Raw genomic sequence first — 21,450 nt, 5'->3', positions numbered from 1 at the left:
GCCCCGCCAAAAAGCCGGCCTTTTCAGGCTTATTTAATTTGGATAATTTCAAAACCATTTTAGATAAGGCTAAGATCTCAACTCACATGGGGTCCACCCCCCCAGCTCAGGTGGTTGTAGACCCTGATGATCTATCTGGGGATCTCTTTGAGGAACCCATTTCGGTCCAGGAAATAGTTCCTGTACCCAAGATGTTCCTCAATTTAGTTCAAAGACAGTGGGCGCAGCCAGCTACCATGGCTACCCCCAGCAGCCATGACAAGAAGCTATATACGGTGGATGCCAGCCTGGAGGAGCTGCTCAAGCTCCCTCCTATCGATCCCCCTGTAGCGGCTCTTACCTCCTCTTCTGTGCTCCCTCCTGACCTGTTGGAGGGGCTCAAGGCTGAGGACAAGAGAACCGAAACTGCTTGTCACAAGACCCATCAGGCAGCTGCATGGGCCATTAAGTCCTCCGCTTCAGCCTCCTTTTTCTCCAGGGCGGCTCTCCTGTGGCTGAGGCAGTTGTTGAGGAAGATACCTGCCAAGGACGTTAAAGTCAGGCAGGATATCAATAAAATCATGGCAGCCACAGAGTACACTGCTGATGCCACTCTGAATGCTGCTAAGTTTGCCTCGCGTGCCCTAGCGTCTAATGTTACTTCCAGACGCCTCCTGTGGCTTAGGCACTGGAATGTGGATATGCGCTCCAAATGGAAGCTTGTTACTGCCCCCTTTAAAGGGGACAAGCTGTTTGGTGAGGTCCTTGATCCAGTCCTTGTGGAAAACAAGGACAAAAAGAAAGTGATGCCATCAGTCACCAAAAAGCCTGATCGTAAAGGTCCTGGCTCTTACAGGAGGCAGGCCTTTCGGAACAATAAGCCCTCCACCAGCTCCGCCCCCTATCATCGGGCGTATCCCCAGCAGGGTGAGCGGTCTCAGGACCGTCAGTCCTTTCGAGACAGAGGTCGCCAGCAGCCCTTCTCCAAGCGGCCATTTCGGGGGGGCTCCGGCTCCCGACCCTTTAGGAGGTATAAATGACCATCACAGGTCAGCTCCCATAGGAGGGCGGTTGCAGTTGTTCCACACCAAATGGGAGCAGACCACGTCGGACCAGTGGGTTCTTCAAACGGTCCGCATGGGTCTCACTTTAGAATTCTGGTCCCCCCCTCCCCGCCACTTCATCCGGTGTCCAGTTCCCTCAGGGTTAGTCAAAAGATCCCTCATGGAACAGGAGATAAGGCACCTCAAGGAGATCAGGGCCATAGAACCTGTCCCAGCAGGCCAGGAAGGAAGAGGGTTTTACTCCATCCTGTTTCTGGTCCCCCAAAACTCAGGAGGGTGGAGGGGGATATTAGATCTAAAGAGGTTCAATCACCACGTGACATATCGCAGGTTCAAGATGCAGTCCCTCCAGTCCATCTTGGGGTGCATCAGGCCAGGCGATATACTAACGTCCATAGACCTCAAAGAGGCCTACCTCCACATCCCTATCCGCAAAGCCCACCGCAAGTTCCTGAGGTTCTCTTACGCGGGCCTCCATTACCAGTACCGGGCAATGCCATTCGGCCTGTCATCGGCGCCCAGGACATTCACAAAGGTTCTCGCAGCCGTGGCGGCTTTTCTACGGTCACGTCCGGTCAGACTCCACTGTTACCTAGACGATGTTCTCATTCTGTCATCATCGCATCAACAAGCTGTCAGCGACCTAGAACACACCATGCAGGCGCTCCGGGACCACGGGTTCACCATCAACCTGGAAAAAAGTCATCTCGTTCCCACGACCAGACTGAAGCATCTAGGGGCCGTCATCGACACCACCTCGTGCACGGTATCCCTGTCCCCGGAAAGGGTGGCCAGCCTTCGGGAGATGGTCGTTCAGGTGCAGCAGTCACGTCTAGTCAAGGTGGTTCAGCTCTCACAGCTCCTCGGCAAGATGATCTCGTGCCTGTCAATCGTGCCTTGGGCGAGACTTCACTCCCGTCCCCTACAGTGGCTCCTGCTTCCATATCAAAGAACAAACGAAAGCAGCTCAACAAGACTGATTCCAGTTCCAGCAGAGGTACGTCGCTCTCTAAAGTGGTGGTTGTCTCCGGCCCTGTTAAAGGGGTCGCCATTCAAGGAGCCAGTCAGGCTCACCATCACAACGGATGCCAGCCTGTTAGGTTGGGGGGCCCACTGCCACAACCAGCTCGCACAGGGCAGGTGGTCCCCTTCCGAAGCCGCTCACAGCATCAACTGGCTGGAGCTGAGGGCAGTCAGGCTTGCGCTGAAGCGCTTCCAGAGCACCGTTCAGGGCCACCACGTGCGCATCATGACAGACAATGTCGCCACCAAGGCGCACATCAATCGACAGGGGGGAACGCGCTCCAGATCCCTGATGAAGGAGGCGGAGCTCTTGGGTCGATGGGCGGAGAGGTGTCTCCTTTCTCTTCAGGCGGAGCACATCTCGGGCACGAGCAACACCCAGGCGGACTGGCTGAGCAGATCCACAGTCGACCACTCGGAGTGGCGTCTACATCCGCTGCTGTTCCAGCAACTGTCCCAGAGGTTCGGCCTCCCGCTGGTGGACCTGTTCGCCACTGCGGCCAACGCGCATCTTCCGCGGTTCTTCACAAGGTTCCACGACCCGAGGGCGGAAGGAGTCAACGCGCTGCACGGCCCGTGGCCGAAAGGTCTGCTTTACGCTTTTCCCCCGCTACCTCTTCTTCCCAGAGTCATCAGGAAGATCCTAGCAGAGGAGGCGGAGGTGCTGCTGGTAGCACCGTACTGGCCCAGGAGAACCTGGTTTGCAGACTTGGTGAGTCTTTCGATCACACCACCGTGGCGGATTCCTCCACAGGACATCTCTCTCAGCCAGGGGGCCCTTCAACATCCAGAACCCCAGTGGCTGCAGCTGGCCGTCTGGCACTTGAGAGGGATCTCCTAAGCAGAGGCAAGTTGTCAGACAAGGTGATTGGCACCATCCAAGCGTCACGACGGCAGTCCACGACGCGCATCTACGACGCCACTTGGAAATCCTTCGCCAGCTGGTGCACGGCTCATGGTACGTCTGTGCCCCTTGCTTCGGTTCCTGTCATCCTGGACTTCCTGCAGGAAGGTTTGGACAAGGGCCTGGCACCTAACACCCTGAGGCGCCAGGCGGCAGCCCTGTCAACCATCCTCTCAGTTGAGGGCTACGCATCTCTTGGCCGGAATCCGACCATCCGCAGTTTCCTCAGGGGAGCGACCAACCTGAGACCCCCAGTGGTCCACAGATACACATCTTGGGATCTCAATGTAGTGTTGCGGTCCCTCATCGGGCCCCCGTTTGAGCCCATTAAGACGGCCAGTCTCAGACACCTCACATTCAAGACGGTTTTTCTGGTCGCTATCACGTCTGCTCGTCGCATATCGGAACTGGCTGCCTTGTCAGTCAGAGAGGACTTGTGTCTCATTCGTAACGACAGAGTAATCCTGAGGCTGGACCCTTCCTTCATTCCGAAGGTCAATTCCTGGTTTCATCGGGCGCAGGAGGTGGTCCTTCCGGATTTTTGCCCGCATCCTCGGCACCCGAGGGAAAAGCGCTGGCACATGCTGGATGTGCGCAGGACTATTCGCAGATACATCAAGCGCACGGCCAGTTTTCGGAAATCCGAATCTCTATTCGTCTCCTTTCAACCAGCTTCTCAAGGCAAGAAGGTCTCTTCATCTACCATCGGCGGATGGCTGCGAGCCTGCATTGCGCTTGCCCACGTTTTACAGTCCGTTCCTGTGCCTCGCAATATCACAGCACATTCGACTAGAAGCGCTGCCACCACAGCTGCCTGGTCTACACAGGCACCGATTGAAGAGATCTGCAAGGCGGCCACCTGGACTTCTCTGTCTCTATTTGTCCGAAATTACAAACTGGACAGTTTTGCATCGGCGGAAGGGGCCTTTGGGAGGCGTGTTCTTCAGGGCATCCATACCAGCGGAGCGACCCTGATGGCTGAGCCTTCCCGCCCTAGTGACAGTTAGCTTGGGCATGTCCCTTCTTTGGACTCTCCAGAGCAGCGCCCTGGAAAATGACCATTGTCTTACCTGAAGGGTCCTTTTCAGGGCGCTGCAACGGAGAGTCCACCCCGCCCTGGGGTCTATTCTCCGCTGGTGTTTGTGAAGTCACAGTGTTGTTTGTTGTTTCTGTTATTGTTGTTGGACTATTTTTGACTTGTTCCATATTAGACTTCCAGTTGAAGTTTCAGCGCGCAACTGTTCCACGTCTTCATTGAATAAATCTGAGGAGAGTCGGCACCAGAGGCGTGGCTTAAAGTTTTCAATTCAGTTCTGGGCAGATTGGCTGTGTTTAACCCTTCTATGGACTCTCCGTTGCAGCGCCCTGAAAAGGACCCTTCAGGTAAGACAATGGTCAATCACAATTCTTGGTAAGGAGTGATCAGAAGGTCAGGTCTCTTGCCATCTTTTCCTTTCAGATATTCCTTTTTTTTAAAGGATGCCTGGATTTTAATTCCACTTTTTAAAGTCCTTCTGTTCTTCAATCTACATTCTAACCAACTAGTTATTGGTTAATATGATAACCTATTGTAGGATAGTTATAGGATAGATGTACTAGTTGACTGTACATCTATCCTACAACTCATTGCTGAACTTTAATTACTTTTTTCTTATACTTTTATTCTTTGATAAGAATCTTTTATTCTGTAGAATTCTAAACCACTTTCACATTCGCTGTAATGAAGTCAGAGGTGAAAATACATTCTCTGGCAGTGAAAGCCATCTGATTGGACTTACATTTATACAGGATTATATTACAATTTTTGTCTTTTAAGCGCTTTAAAAAGCTCTTATCTTTGTTTAACTTTTGATGGGAAAATTCCTTTTCTTGTAATCACTTTTTATTTTGAAAAAAAAACATTCATCTCAACTTTTCTTTGTGGATGCTGGTTTATGATTTATGTGCTTATCTTGTCCTTGGAAGGAAAAGTGTGTTTTTCATAATGTCTTTAAAAGGAGATAAAAGCTTTCTGGGAAGCATTTGCAAAAATAATGCTCTCCAACTCAAAGGTTTTTTCTTAAATATAAATTTAAAAAATGATGGGTCTACAACAGCTTTAAACCAAACCCAGGATGAGATTGCTGCCAACAATCTGGGTCCTCACTTTATCAACCTCGGAGGGATGGCTGAGCCAACCTTGACCCAGTCAGGATCATTAAGAGAGTGAATCTGCAATATTGCATTCTAACCATTGTGCCACCATGGCTCTAGATGCATAAGAAAAACTTGTAGACTTTCAGCAAGTTAATTACAATAGCAGATGGTTAACAGAGGGCTTTGAAGTTTAGTTTTCCTGTTATTAACCTGCTAACTATTTTTTCTTCATATATATGCATATACATACATACATGCATGCAGTTACGCAGATGATTGTCGAATACTTTTAACTATTTTAACTGTTTTAAAAAGCATAAGTTTACACAGCAGTCTTTCGCTTTCAAGCAAACATTATAATTGAAGCAATCTTTTATTTAAGAATGAAATTTACATGAAGTTTCATAAGAGTTATTTCAACAAACAAACCACCTAAGAATAAATGTAACAAAATATTATGCCAACTATTTGCCATTTAAGTTATACTAACCTGTTTCTGCTTCTGAACTTTTGCTGAATTTAACAGACTTTCTGAAATAACACAAGTTGTGTGAAACTTCAATTTTGGTGCAATTCCCTAAGAGAGAAACAAATAATTGAACATAAAGCTCCAACTGAATAGATACATGATAACAAAGAAGTAAATGTTATACATTGTAATGAACTATCCCTAATTTGAATAAGTTCCTTTGTTAATTTCAGCCTTTAATAAAAATAATTAGAAGAGACAGAACAGCAATAGTAAATGTCAAGAAGATGACATTTGCATTTCTGACAATTCAATTACTAGCAATTATATTGCTTTTCTGCAACAATTACAGTTTGATGTTTATTTCAACTTGTTGCTTTGTCAAAAGCATTTCTCAGGAATTTTTATGGCGTATTATATAATACTAATTAAAAGTAAAGCCATTCTGTTCAGCCATCAGTCACACCCCTTCTAAATGATTTGAGATATATACTAGAGAAACTGGGATGTCCTTTCTGTCTAATAACTTACCACTTCTTCCATATTTGTATTAAGCATATTAATGGCAACAAAAGAAATTGTTTACGTTCTCACGTTTGTAAAACAAACAACCTAAATAAAATGGCAGTAAAGTGTGCTGCACTTCCCTTCTTGAACATGGGCATTGTGTCTTTACCCAAAGCTTATGTAAAGAAGGAAGGGAATGTTAGAATTCATAAAATGTAGAGTCAATGTAGTTACAAATCATTAAATTTCTGATTCATGAATATTATGGAAATAAGTATAGAGGAGGGAAAGTCTTGCCTTCCTGATTTATACCTAATCATATGGTTTATTCATCAAGCCCACTACTATTTACTCTGAACAGTGTCAGAGAACTATTTTATCTTGTTAATGATCCTTTGGACCAAAGATAGTAGGTTTTGAATTTGAGTTTTTTCAATGTAAAACACATATTTGATTGTAAGCTATGATATTTCACTTTTCTCTTTACAGTGTGAGATAGTAAAAACAAAGGAGAAATACAAATATAAAAGTACATCCCAACCCACTGATTTAGCAATACATATCAAATTAATTTAATGTGAGCAAGAAGAAGGAAGTTTATTTCAAGGGAGGGGGGGAGAGACTAGTCTTCCAACAGAGAACAGGACAATAAATAATATTTTGCCTACTGAAAATTGCATTTGCAATTTTCAAGATTTTATTCTTCCCTTATCTGCAGCTCTGGGAGCCCAATACTCTCCCATCTAAGCACTATCTTTGAATGATCATGACTACCTTCTGAGTCTGGATAAATTTCATTATAAATAATAAAAAATACAAATGGTACTAAATTGTTAATCATTAAGAAATATGTCAAATAAACCCCGAATATAGATCAACATTTGTATGGTTCTTGTGTTTCTTGTGATGTATTATATTAAAGTGCACTTACTGTAAAATCATAGGCCTTTTTCATTAAAACCTCACGAACTGAATTTCGTGGTTGATGGGTAAACTTAGGAGCAGGAAAAAGGAAATCTCTTGTATTGTCTTCATATCTGCACAAAATTTCACCCACTGAAAGTAAATTATATGTTTTAATTGAAAAACAGTAACTACATGTTTACACATAAGACAGATGCAGGCATTGAAGCATACAAAAAAGACAGTGATACAACAAAGCTAAGAATGTTTAGATTCCCTTGATCCCAGCAGAACACATGAAATACAAAATCTCATCTTTGCCTGCTAATGCCACGGAGCAATATCTCACTAGATTACAAAAGCTTATGATAGTACTAATCCAAAATGGAATCAAAAAAATATGTTAAGAATTTTTTATGAAGATATCCAAAATCAACAATAAATATGGCTTTCTTTGATGGAAGTAAAATATTAAGCATATTATTTTGATTTTGGAATTCACCAACAATATAATGTAGAAATTAATGAAAATAAGGGTTCTTAAAAATCATGGCTTTTTGAAATGCAATAAAGAAAACAAAATTATTGAGAGGAGCTAACATTATCAACCAAAATTGTAAAATTCAACAATTTTGTATGTATATTTGTGCAGTAATTTGGAAAACTTACTTAAAATTATGGATCCAAATTAATGCACAAGAAATCAAGGAAGACTGTAAAGGGGTTTTCATATATCTATTCTATTTAATTCATTTAGAAGTCAAAAGTGAATAACTGCAGAACCAATTACCTTAATACCGCAAAGAGAAGAACTGGTTATAACGACTGTTCCCTACACTTTGATCAGCACTTCTTCTTGGGTGCTACATTCAAATAAGTTTTTTCACATATAGAATAAAATTTGCATATATATTTGAAAAACTGTAGGATACTGATCACAAGATAAAATCTATGTACAGAGATTATGCACTGAAGAATAAATACAAGTTTTGAAAAGATGGGCAAATACTGTACACAGCTAGTATCTATTGATGGGCAAAAGTTGTTCCCTAAAAACATTTTCTGATGAACTATATTGCATGGAATAAATTATTATATGCAGAAATTTAGATAAAACTGTGTTGATTTATGAAAATATTGATACTATACCTGGAGGAACAGTTTGTATTAACTGCACTACTGATGTATCAGCTAGAAAAAGGGGAAAACTATAATCAGAAGTCATTTTGATAACAAAATAAAAAAAACAATCAGTTTATCTCTAACTTTGTACCTAAATAAATAAATAAAAATAAATAAATTTATTGCATTTGTTATTATCATGGGCATCTACTGGTTTCTGGGAGAGAGAGACAGAGAGAAAGACAGACAGAGACAGACAGAGACAGATGGCAGAGTTTAGCTTCTAACCATCAGGATTCCTGTAAATTGGATTTACTGCCCGAAAATGAGCTTATCATGAATCAGATGATTTAAATGCCAATTTATTGTTACTCTTGAAGTAAAATCCTTTACATAGTTTTTTTTTCAAGGAGGAATGCTGTTTTCCTGATTATTGAGATATTTCCTACCCTACAATAGGTAGAGATAAAGACCCAAAGAATTTTCCAATAAGCTAGGAAATTACACTGAAAGCTGCAGGTCTCAGTCTATGTTAAAAATTGGAAACATAACTGATATTTGATCTGTGGACCAAATTGCTCTTTCTTTACCTCAAAATACCCTGTCTTGCCAGGATTAAAATATGAGACCATGGATTATCATGACTGGAGTTGGAGAATATTCTGCACTGAGTGGAGTTCAAGCAGTTTGCTTAGTATATAGATGTATACCACATTCTAAATAATAATATAGTTTTTTTTTCATCACTTCTCAGTAAGAACATGGAGCTAATTTCTCAGTTTAGCTGTTTTTAATACATAAATCTGGCATATTTCAGGTGGTAGGTAAATGTTATTGCTTTCAAGTTTTTTCCAGCTCAAACCAGGTCTAATAATTTCTTTACTTTGACTATGATTTTGTGTATCACTGTTTGAAAACTTAGTGGAACTTACTTCTGAGGGAGTAGGATGCAAAGCTAAGTATTTAATTAGTACACCTGTACCCAATATTTCAGTCATAATGATAGTCAAAGCAAACTACATGGTATCTGCAGAAAGTCTTCTAATTTAATACTAACTAGACTCAGACCTGTTTTTATGCCCTTTGCTAAAAAACAATGATGAGGATCTTAACAAATAAAAAAATTATGAACCTGAATATACTATAATTGTCTTAAATCCCAACATTCTCTTTCTAATTATCCTTTTGTTATTTAAGAATACTGAGGAAATGGAAGGGGGCCTCTGACAACCCTTTAAAATCATGAAAGCTTCATTTAAAAGTAGCAGATGCTCTTAGAAAATATACAAAATAGTTCTAGCGGTATATATAATCATCTAAAAACATTGAGATATTCCAATGAAATCATTTTTCTTATTTTTAATAGTTTAATTTGAATTTCCATTATTGCAGAGAAAATTTCTGGTGCATTTAATACTATGACTCAACATCTTCTGAAATCTCCAATTGATTTTTGATGTTGTATGCTGAAAAAATAATTTGTACATGAAATAAAAAGTAATCAAAAAACAAAAATCCAAAAACCTACTTTCAAAAAGTTCAACAAGATCTCCTGGGTCAACTACATCAGTATATACCTAAAACGAAAGTTTTAGAAAATGAAATGAAACAATTCTGCTAAAACAATCCTGAGGATATTTAATAAATATGATCACTATAATAATTTAGAGTAGTAAGTTCTTTAAGAGAATAAACAGTCAAACATCAACAACTTGTCACTGCAACAGAATCTTTTTTCTAAGAAGCAGCTATTTTTTCTGTTGACTTCTGAACTGTATTGGTATTGTCTTTGACTCTTAAATTAAAAATTGACATAAATAATAGATGTAAGTCTCTTACCTTCAACTTGGAAAAATATACCCACTTTGTTAGAAAGAAACCGTTGGCTTACCTGAATGGGCATTCTCTGGGCGCTGCGGGAGAGTCCAAGCATGGGTTAACACAGTCTAACTGCCCTAGGACTGAGTGAGTTTTTCTTGACCACGCCTCCCTTTGCCTCATGCAATTCAGTTTTAAAAACGAAGAAAGCCATACTAGACAGCCGTTCCTAGTTCATTCAAGATCATAGTCCTGACCAGTCATCAGGCCCTGGGTGGGGTTGGACTCTCCCGCAGTGCCCAGAGAACGACCGTTCAGGTAAGCCAACGGTCTTTCTTCTGTGCGCTGCTTGGAGAGTCCAAGCATGGGACATACCCAAGCTATTGTGTCCCAGAGCGGGTAGAGTCCAGAGAGTCCGTAGCCTCCACAACTTTTTGTAAAATCCTTCTTCCGAAAGAGGCTTCGGCCGAGGCAAAGGTGTCAATTTTGTAATTCTTGATAAATGCCATGGGTGACGCCCACATGGCCGCTCTGCAAATATCAACGATGGACGCCTGGGTCGCCCATGCTGCTGAAGTAGCGGCACTCCTTGTTGAATGCGGTCACGCGGCGCGGTGCAACCTTGCCCTGATGTTCATAGGCAAGCTTGATGCAGGCCCACAACCAACGCCCAATTGTGTGGGATGATACCTTGCGACCAAGTGACCCAGGATGGAATGATACAAAAAAGGATTTGGAGCGTCAAAAGTCCTTGGTTCTTTTGATGTAAATACGGATTGCCCTCCTTACATCCAATTTTTGCCAGAGTTTTTCTCTTGGATGTGTAGGATTAGGACAAAAGTTGGGAAGAATCACTTCCTGGGATCTGTGGAAGTGAGAATTGATTTTAGGGATAAACGTGGGGTCAAGTATCAATATGATCCTATCTGTATGTACAATGCATAGGTCCTCTCTCACAGACAGTGCAGCCAATTCCGAAATTCTGCGCGCCGAGGTGATGGCTATTAGAAAGGCAGTCTTAAGTGTCAAGTGATGGAGGCTTGCCTTCCGTATAGGTTTCGAAGGGTGCCCCCGTTAGAGCCTTTAGAACGAACGGCAGGTTCCAGGATGGGTAATGATGAACCACCTGAGGGCAGACGTTCACCATGCCCCTCAGGAAGCTCTTGACCTGTGGATGTTGACTCAAGGGTCTAGATGAGTTACAAGTGAGAATGATAGACAGGGCCGCCACCTGCCTTCAAAGCGTGTTGGGCGCAAGTCCCTTGTCCAGACCCTCCTGGAGAAAGTCAAGTAAGTGTGGCACAGAAGCCGAAACGTCTCTTACACCACTTTTTTGACACCAGTTCGAAAATGCGGTTCACGTGGCTTCATATATTCTTAGTGGAAGGTCGTCTGGATGCCTGAATGGTTTTGATTACCTTGTCTGAAAGATTCTGATTCTTCAGGAGTTCCCCCTCAAGTGCCAGACGGCTAGTTGTAGCCACTGGGGGTCCAGATGACAGATGGATCCCTGGCTGAGGGAGATTTGCTCCTGAGGAATTCTCCAAGGTTTTTGAATGGAGAGACTGACAAGGTCCGCGTACCAGGACCTCCTGGGCCAGTGAGGCGCTACAAGTATTACTTCGGCCCCTTCTGCTAGCAGTTTGGCAACTACGTGTGGGATGAGCGGAAGGGGGGGAAATGCGTACAGAAGTCCTGAGGGCCACTTGCTCCTCAGCGCATCAGTCCCCTCCACCAGTGGTGAGTGGTAACGAGAAAAGAAGCGGGGCAGATGTGTGTTGGTGTGGGTGGCAAAGAGGTCTACTTGCGGTTTGCTGAATCTCCTCACGATCTGACTGAGGAGGTCCGGATGCAGCCGCCACTCGGAATGGTTGATCGTCTGCCGACTCAGCCAATCTGCCTCCTGGTTGCTGGTCCCCGATATGTGGTCCGCTCTTATGGATGTCAGATGTCGTTCCGCCCATCTGTCCAGGGACTCCGCCTCCCCCATGAGGCTCTTGGAGTGTGTGCCGCCTTGCCTGTTTATGTGGCCCTTTGTTGCTACATTGTCTGTTAGTAACAGTACATGATGGCCCACAATCTGAGACGCGAACTGACATAGGCGAGGTGGGCCACCCTCAGTTCTAGCCAGTTTATGCTGTGGGCTGCCTCCCTCTGTGTCCACTTGCCCTGAGCGAGCTGACCCTAGCAGTGCATGCCCCATCCCCGTAGGCTGGCATCAGTTGTCACAACCAGTCTTTCGGGTTCCTTGAAGAGGCACCCTTTTTGGACCGCCGTTTTCCACCAAGATAGGGAGCGGATTGTCCTCAGCGGTAACTTCACTCGCTGCGGTGAGTTGCTGGCCCTTGCCCTCTGCATTGGCAGGAGGAACCATTGTAGTTCCCTGGCATGAAGACATGCCCAGGGAACCATCTTCAGGCAAGATATAATGATGCCTAGGAGTTGGGAAAGTTGTATGATCGGCACTGACCTGGACAGTCTGCATAGACGAAGTCTGTTTTGAAAAATTTTCAACCTGTCTGGGGACAGGAATATCTTGCAGGAGGTGGAGTCTACGATGGCGCCGAGATGTTGGATGCAAGTGGTTGGTTCTAGGTGGCTCTTCTCTCGGTCACCCCCATGGCGTTGTAGGGCCCGTATGGTCACTGAAACGTCCCTTCGGGCCTGGGCGTGGCTGGAGGAGTGAATGATGATGTCGTATACATAGCATTCTAGACGAATCTAACGGTTCTGGAGATGGGCTGCCACCACTGCCAGTATCTTCGTGAAGGTCCTGGGGGCGGACGAGAGGCCGAAGGGGAGAGCCCTGTACTGGTAATGCCTCCCGTCGTAGTGGAATCTCAGGAACCTTCTGTAGCAGCATGGATGGGGACGTGCAGGTAGGCCTCACTCAAATCTATTGATGTGAGCAGGTATCCCTGTCTTGTGCAATGGAGGGACTGCATCTTGAATCATTTGTAGGCCAGATGTTTATTTAAGCACTTTAGATCCAAGATGGCCCTCCACCCTCCTGAACTCTTCGGAACCAGGAAAAGGATGGAGTAAAACCCCTGCTTTTCCTGATCCTTTGGAACAGGTTCTATGGCCCTTATGCTGAGCAGATGGAAGATCTCCTTCAGCATGAGGTCCCTCTTTTGGGGGGTCTTGGGAGTCGGGCAACAGATGAACTTCTGTTGGGGAAAGGATAAGAACTCCAACACTAGGCCCCTCCTGATACTGTTGAGGACCCAGGTGTCTGAGGTGATCTCCTCCCACCTGTCAGCGTATAACTGTAGCCGACCCCCTATGGAAGGGATCCTTTGATGGTCACTTCCCTCTGTGGAACTGGCGGGAATTAGCACCGCCTCGAAAGGGCTTCCGAAAGGAATGCTATTGTTGTTGCCTCCCCCTTGACCCATAAGAGTTTCTGTCCTGGCCCCATCCCCTGCCTGTGGGTTTGGCCTCTGTTAAGAAGTGGAGCTGGGAGCCTGATCCTTTGCGCTCATTTTTCCTTAGGGTGGCCGGGAGGATTTTCCGTTTGTCTTTTGTTTCGATGACAAACTTGTCCAGGGCCTCCCCAAAAAGCTGTCCCCCCTTGAAGGGGGTGGAAGTTAGCTTCCACTTGGCCTTCATGTCCGCCTGCCAGTGGCACAGCCACAGCAGGTGACGGGATGTGACATTGGATACCAGTGCCCTGGACGCGAACTTTGCCACGTTTAAAGAGGCATCCGCTGAATATTCAACTGCGGTAATTATTTTATTTATGTCATGTTTCCACCGAGATCCCCCAGAGGGGGCTTTTGATCTCAGCTGGCGTAGCCATAGGAGTGATGCCCTAGTGAAAAAAGAGGCAGAGGTGGATGCCCTGATGGCCCAGGCAGCCGCCTGGTGCGTTTTGTGACTTGCCTTCTCGGATATCTTGTCTTCGGCCTTGAGACCTTCCAGAAGGTCAGCTGGTAAGTTCGAATTGGAAGTCAATGAGACCACCGGAGCATCCACCTCTGGCAATTTTAGCACCTCCTCCATCTTACTTTCCACAGCGTAGAGAGACGCATCCCCACTGCTGGGATTGGTGAGGGTACCTGGTTGGACCCACTGCCTTTGGACTACGTCCATGAGTAATTCTGGAACTGGAATTAGATCAAAGGCAGCAGCAGGTTCTTTAAACAAGCCCTCCTTATGGTCCTTAGTGGACAGTAGGGGGACCGCAGCCCCCTTTGGGTTGGAAGCCAAATCGGTGGCCGCCTTGGCTTTGTGGAGAATAGATTTGAATAGAGGGGGTTTAAACAACCCCGTAAAGGCCGGTTTATCTGGAGGGAGATCTTCGTCCTCTGATAACTCAGTCATCAATCTCTCCTTTTTCCCATCCCATCTCCTCAGTAGCCACTGAGGTGCCTGGGGAGGGTGGAGCCTGGTCCCTTGCCTGTGTCGTGGGGGGGCTAGGCTTGGGCGTGCCAGAAACTCGAGCCTCCTTTTGCTTTATGCCCTCGGCGATGCCCTGAGAGATGACCTGAGCAATCACTTCCCTCATCTCAGCTGACAGGGCAGGGCCCTTGTCCTCCCTGGGGCGGGATGTAGATGGGGCAGAAAGCCTCCTGCTCCCCTTTAAGTTGTTACTCTCCTCCTCAGGGAGCATGCCCTGAAAGGGTTCCAACTCCTCCCTGATGGATGAACAGGGAGAGTCGGGGTACCCCCAGGAGGCATCACGGGAAGATTCCCTAGATATTTCCCCAACCGATAGAGGTGGCCTGTCCCCTTGAGAGGAGCCAGGTTCCCCTTCCCTTTCCCGGCCTGGGTTTTGCTCCGGCAATGGCTCCACATGATTGGGAGACCTATCAGGCCTGTGGGATTGTGGGGTATGTCTGCGGGGCCCCACCTTGGGCTTGTCAGTGCACCCTGAGTGCCCTGGGGATGCCTTCCTAGAGCCGCCCTTGCTTCCCTTGCTCCCGTTGGGGGGGAGATCAAGCCTGCTCCGCTTTGAGGAGGGCCCTGCCTGCATATCTTGTGCCCGTTTGTCTGCCATACTGGCCTGCAGGACACAGTAGGGACAGGTAGGCCAGGCGTGGATCGAGGAAGGTTGGTGAGGGTGGGGACCAGCCAGCCAAGGGAGTGCCCGTCGATCCCGCCAAAAGTTAAGAGGAAAGCCTAAAGGACAAGGCCTTCTAACTCACTGTGGCCGCCTCTGGGAATTTAGGTGTCCTCCCCAAGGTAGGCCTCACCGGCTTTCCGGACAAGGCTCACACTTCGGCAGCTTCGCTGCTGCTGCTGAGGGCCTGGAGAACGTCCTCTTCGTGGCTCCAGTCGCTTGGAATGCCGCCTGGTGCTGTAAAATGGCCGCCACTGCGCGCACAGCTTTCTCCTTTGAAACAGCAGGGCTTGCGGCGAAAAGCATGCGAAGCCCCCTTAAAATGGCCGCGGCTGTTGCCGGAGAACTTCAGCGCTCCTCCCGGCCAGCGAAACTTAGCTGTTGGGGCAATTACGGACGGGAAGCCTTTCGCCGCCCCTTGGGCTCGCCAGCAGCCGCCGGACAAGCCGCTCACCCCCGCGCGCTCAGCAGGCGATGGGTGCCCTGGCAGACCTCTCAGCACATGAGGAATCTCAATAAAAGGTGAAGGAAATTTTCAATAGGCGTGTCAGTTTAATTTTTGTCTTCTGCTAGTTATGGAGAGTCCAGTGTAACTGAACTAAGACTGAGGAGCTCCCCGGTTACAGTCCAAACGGGCGGACTGAGTTTTTAAAACTGAATTGCATGAGGCAAAGGGAGGCGTGGTCAAGAAAAACTCACTCAGTCCTAGGGCAGTTAGACTGTGTTAACCCATGCTTGGACTCTCCAAGCAGCGCACAGGAGAATGAGCAGTTATTTTCTTTCGTTCTGGTAAATTATGGAACATCACTTATATTTATTCTGTCAGAGAGTTAAATTTCATTCAATATATATCTACTCAGAAGTAAATCCTGCTAAGTTTAAGAACATGGATTTCCAGGCCAGTATAACCAACTCAGAGTTAGTCCCAATAAACCGAGTAGGACTTTTTCAGTGGGGATAAGCTTAAGATACCATAATTAAGGTTTGACCTTAATTATGAACCCAGTATGAACCCAAAAAGCAAGGCTGAAAGGCTGTTAAGATGCAGTTATGTCAAGATTTGCTGTGCTGACAAAGTGAGGGAATGATTTATTTACTACAGTGTCATAATTAGCTACCATGACAAAATGAAGCCTGCTGAATCAATTAATATACTAACATAGGAGGGATTACACAAATTGGAAAAAAAAATGTAAGTTTCACAGAACAGATTTTTAACGAACTTTTACTTTAAAATTCACAATTTAAATCCAAACACAAACAATCCCATGTCAAATAGTTTCCCTATGGCTTCTGATGTTGACGCTATCCATTTATATTCAATAGCCACATCTATAGTTGATGGTTCCATGTTGATGGAAAATTTTATTCATACAAAAATATACATTGCAATGTAAGGAACAATAAATAAATCAAGACTGCCAGAAAAATATTATTTAGTAAACATAAAGCATAATGCACAGAGTGTCTATAAAGCCATATCTTAAAGATTTGCTATATGTATATTAACAAAAGTTTTCTTTTTTTTAAAGTTTTTTCCAATAGCTCATACTATAGTTCACTCATGTCATTCAGAAACTAAACTGTTTAGTTTAACCAAGTGACTATAGAAATGAATTATTTTTACAAATAGAATGTATGTAGTCAATATCTATATTCCTGAATAATTCATACTGCATTTCTTCAATATCCTCAGCTATTTACAAAAAACATATATACCTTTAAAATAAAAAAATACAGGCAAACCTATAATGTATAAATATTAATACTTACATAAGCATTAATTCAAAAATAAAGTGAGCTGAAAATGAAATATTACAGAAATATGCATAAGAATGTGGCAAACAAAGTGCTTGGATATGAATTATATATTAAATGTTAGCCATAATATTGTAAGTACCTACTTTTTCAAACATTAATTTCTCATTAAATATCAGGGGAAATATTGCACGAACACATGAAGTTTTCTTATGCTGTCCAAAAATACATGCACTGACATAGACATCTTCTCTGGATTTCAGTGCAACACCTGGACATGTTACCTGAAAGAGCAATCATTCATAATAATTATGACTAATGAATATTAAGTGTGTAACACTTAAACCTCATAGTCCACCATGAAATGCACAGTAAAATTGATGAGCACGGTTAGAAAAAACAATAGTAATGATAATGCAAATATTCCAGGTACCTATAAACTGACACTGTGATAAACCCACGTAATTATAATCCAAGTTACAGAAAATATAACTGAACTTTTAAATAAATTGAATTGAAATGGTTTTAAGCAGTCTATGCATCCTCCTTTGAACATTCCTTGGTCAAGAATAGCTATTTCAAAGTCAAAAGCAAAAGTTGGGGGAATCTGAAATTTTCTTCCACTGTTTGCAGAACACTGCTATTTCTGATGTGTTCATTTATTCCTTTTTGCTAAAAAAATTCTGGTTTATTACTTCTTTGAAATGAATGTATATATCTTAATAGAAGGTGAGTGGATGAATAAATGCTTGCTGATATGGGTAACATTATCAACCTGTAATAATAATTTCAAGAGCAAATATGGGAAATCAGTATCTGGACATCTGTACAAGCTACTAGCTGTATATTAAAACCCTGAACCCACTTCCCAAAAAGCGCAGTCCCACTTCCACTCTCATTGGTTAAATGACAACTTAAGTGTTACACCATGACACTAGCTTTGTGATAGTAGAATGTCATCATGGTGAACCCAAGTATTCAACAAAAAAAAGCTTGTTATCACAATGCAGAACACAGCTCTCAGCATTTTGATGAAAGCTGTGGATCTTGTGGATGTCTAAATCCACCCACATTTGGAGCCTGGTCCTTTGTACTCTTATAAAATTTGGTGTGACCCTCAAGATGAAAGAAGTTATGCAACATTCCTTTATTTCTTGAATAAGCCAATCCACTATGTCAAACCAAACAAACCATATTATGGCTTACTTACTCATTCATTCTGGGATAAACCATGGGTGGTTCCCCACTTTTGCAAAATAAGTCATTGTTTTCTGTAATCACCTCTATGCTTGGAATGGTTCTCACTTGAAGCTATATTAATCCTCTCTTGGTAGTCTTCAGGATGTGCTGAAGGTAGTGTATTTGGAATTAAACAGGGATAATCAACCAAAGATTATTACTTAGGTTTACTGTTTCTTGCTCTGCTTGAAATTGGGCTATTTCAATATGTCATCTCCTTGTTTTACCATGAACGTTCCAATTTCTGATTTACTGGCACATGTTGTGGATTTACCATTCTATGTCTTGACAGTTATGGAGATAAGTAGATGTGATAAATAAAAAACTAGAAAGATAAAGACCACAATTTGAGAACCAATTTCTCTAATATTTGTAGATATTTTATGTATCAGCTTAGCCTTGCTAAGTTGTTGGAGGGGTGGATAGTTCTCATTTTTATACAATATATAAAACTTACCAAAAAGAAAGTAAGTATCCCCATTTTATAGAACAAGAGAGAAACCAAGCATAGTACCAATTTCTAAACAGCAATGGTTTTAGTCACGGACGTTAGTATGCATTAATGTTATAATTCAAATATAAACCATTAGGACAGTGATTCTCAAAGGGTGGTTTGAGGAGGTCTTGATAGACCCCTTTCAGGGATCCTGGAAATCAAAATTAGTTATCAGCCTATGTTAAAAAAGAATACAATATTAAAATCCCCTCAAACAATCATGAAAAACAGTAGTAACAGCTATTTTTAATTTTTAATACAGAAAATATTGATAAATATAACCCGTATACAAATAAAGCTCCTTTGGGGTCCTTAGCATTTTTAAAAGGGAAAGGATCCTGGGAAGAAAAATGTTAAGAAATACTGCATTAGGAGAGTAAGATTTCTAAGCCATTACTGGGCAACATAAAAGAACAACAATCAAATCAAAAATCAAACTTAAAATAAAGCAATGAATATTTTTTTTAAAAAAACTTGCGGGGGAATATTTACTCAATCTGGAATGATTTGGTGAGGAAATGCTGCTTTTTCAAGTGTTTTATTGTTTACTTCTGAATTGCAGTAATACTCAAGAACTAATCTATAAGATACACTTATAGAATTCAGTGGCTTTCAAATTTACACTCGAATGTTTCATGCTTAGTCTTTTTTTTCTCCTTTGCCTTTGAGTCACTGTTGACTTCTGACAACTGCCTGAATTAGTCTCTGTACTTTTCTTGACAAGATTTCAGAAGTGGCTTACTACTACCGTGTTTCCCCGAAAATACAAAATGTCCTGAAACTAAGGCCATGCCAGATTTTCGCAGTGAGCAAAAATATAAACCCTCCCCCTAAAATAAGCCCTAGTGAAGGGGTGGGTTTAGCCAGAACAGTGGGCAGCCCTTCCCTTCCCTGGTCACCTCAGGGGTTCTTGGCCCCTTAATCAGATCAGTTGGGCCGCTCCGTTCACAAAACAGCTGATTCGCGGGTGCTGCTCAGGCCTCTACCTACAGCAAATGCCGGTCGCTTTTGCAGCCAATCGCTGCTGCAAAAGAAGCCAGAGTCCAAGCAACACAACCCAAATGCCTCATGCCCTCCTTGCCTAACGGTGACAGTCACAGCTCGCAATTCCATCCACGAACAGGAAAAGAAGGCATTAAAATCCATACTCTTGGGACATCGGAAGAAGCCCTGCGAGGAGACGCTGCTGCCGAAGTGCAGGAAATTCCCCCCCACCTGCAAATCGTCCTTTCAAAGGTGAGTTTCACCAGGATGAAGGTGACACAAACACCGCCTTCAGCCACCTCTTCATCCTGGTGAAACTCCTCTTTGAAAGGACGATCTGCAGGTTGGGGGGGGGAGAGATTTCCTGCACTTCGGCAGCAGCGTCCCCTCGCAGGACTTCTTCAGATGTCCCAAGAGTATGGATTTTAATGCCTAAAGGAGGTAGGAGCTTCTCACCTGCATATTCACATTGAAGGCTCGAAATGGCTTGAAAATGGGGAGGGAGATATTTCTGCCTCTCCCCGTTCTGAAGGTCAGCACAGACTAAGAACAAGATACGTAAGAGACAAATCCCCCCTCCCCATTTTCAAGAGGTTTGAAAAACGCCACATTCCAAGCCTTTACATTATCCAGGATTGCAGGATTGAAGGCATGCAGGAGGGAAGGTTTTGTCAGTCTGTGACCTTCAGAACAGGGGGAAAGGCAGGAATATCCCCCTCCATATTTTCAAACGGTTTGCAAAAACGTTCCATTTTGAGCCTTCAGCATATTGCAGGATTGAAGACTTGGAATGAGGCATTTTTGCGAATGGCTTGAAAATGGGGAGAGATTTTCCTTCCTCTTACCCTGTTCTGAAGCTCAGCACATAGGATAAGAGGCAAAATCCCCCCTCCTTTTCCTGGCAATCGTTCTTTCCTTGGAATTTCAGTGCAGACGCACATCCCCCAAATGCTCTATCCGAAGCCGCCTCTGTGTCTGTGCAGAGTTCCCAAGGAAAGGATGGTGTGTGGGTGTGTGTGAGAGAGATCCCTAACCCCGCCACCCCGCCCACCGCTAGGCAGCCACATCCCTCCACTAACCTGCTTTCCTGCTTCATTCTCCACTGCCACGTGCAGGGCAAGAAAAGTAGTTTGTTAGTTTACTTCCAACTTTGCGAGATCTTTTTTTTTTCCTTGCGAGAACTTGGAAGGTATTTTCTGGTATTTTTTTTACCATAGGCACACAGTCTACTTTTCTTGTCCTGCACGTGGAACGGAGAATGGAGCTGGAAAGCAAGTTAGTGAAGGGATGTGGCTGCCTTGGAGGGGGAGGGGGAGGGTGTGTGTGTGTGTGTTCGTTCGTTCTGCCAGGAAGAGCTCCCCCACTCCCGCGAAGCCAGAGCCACACATTCAGCTGTTCCGCGGCCAGCAAGCAGGACAGGCGAAGTCCAGGATGCAAGGAGAACTTGGGTCATTGTGGCCGCAGGCAAGCAGATGGTGGGACGGAGAGGGTGGGGCTGGTGGGCTTGCTGCTTCCTGCACCTGAAAAATAATAAGCCCTCCCCCTCTAATAAGCTCAAGGCCATATTTCGTGGGTCAAAAAAATATAAGACCCTGTCGTATTTACGGGAAACATGGTACCTTTTTTCTAGGACTGAGAACGACAGGCCCAAGGCAGTACTGAGTCTCGGCAGTACTCACAGTACCCCAGTTTCCAGTTTGGTGCCTTAACCACTACACTAAACTGGCTTTCTTGGTCTTCTATGAAGTTTTAAGTGTAGATGATTTCATAAAACATTATTTCAGAAACAAAATTTTTCATCTTTTATATGTGTGCTGGTATCTCATCAATAGCATTTGACTATGTCTGTGCATGGAAACTAAACAAGGCAGGCTTGGTTACAATCTGAACCGAAACAGGAAATCTAAAATCTATAGGCTAGATTGACAAATTGGGGGAAAATTCCTGGTCAAAGAGAATGGCACTACTTCTTTATTATGTCAA

The 21,450-nt window shown here is 44.1% G+C and overlaps 1 protein-coding gene across 2 annotated transcripts in view; it reads right to left on the bottom strand.

Moving 5' to 3' along the window:
* SPATA6 (spermatogenesis associated 6) overlaps positions 1-21,450 on the bottom strand; it is a 45,101-nt gene that overhangs the window by 22,274 nt on the left and 1,377 nt on the right. For both annotated transcript variants that reach the window (XM_081946112.1, XM_081946113.1), the window contains exons 2-6: positions 16,895-17,032; positions 9,636-9,684; positions 8,135-8,176; positions 7,014-7,138; positions 5,597-5,683 (exon numbers count right to left, since the gene is read on the bottom strand). In XM_081946112.1, the coding sequence (XP_081802238.1) occupies positions 5,597-5,683; positions 7,014-7,138; positions 8,135-8,176; positions 9,636-9,684; positions 16,895-17,032 (441 nt within the window). The remainder of the gene's footprint in view (positions 1-5,596; positions 5,684-7,013; positions 7,139-8,134; positions 8,177-9,635; positions 9,685-16,894; positions 17,033-21,450) is intronic.

This window comes from Natrix helvetica, assembly GCF_964273705.1.
Source record: "Natrix helvetica genome assembly, chromosome: 3".
Taxonomy (NCBI): Eukaryota; Metazoa; Chordata; class Lepidosauria; order Squamata; family Natricidae; genus Natrix; species Natrix helvetica.
Note: the sequence above shows the minus strand (reverse complement) of the source record. Positions and strands in the feature narration are given on the sequence as shown.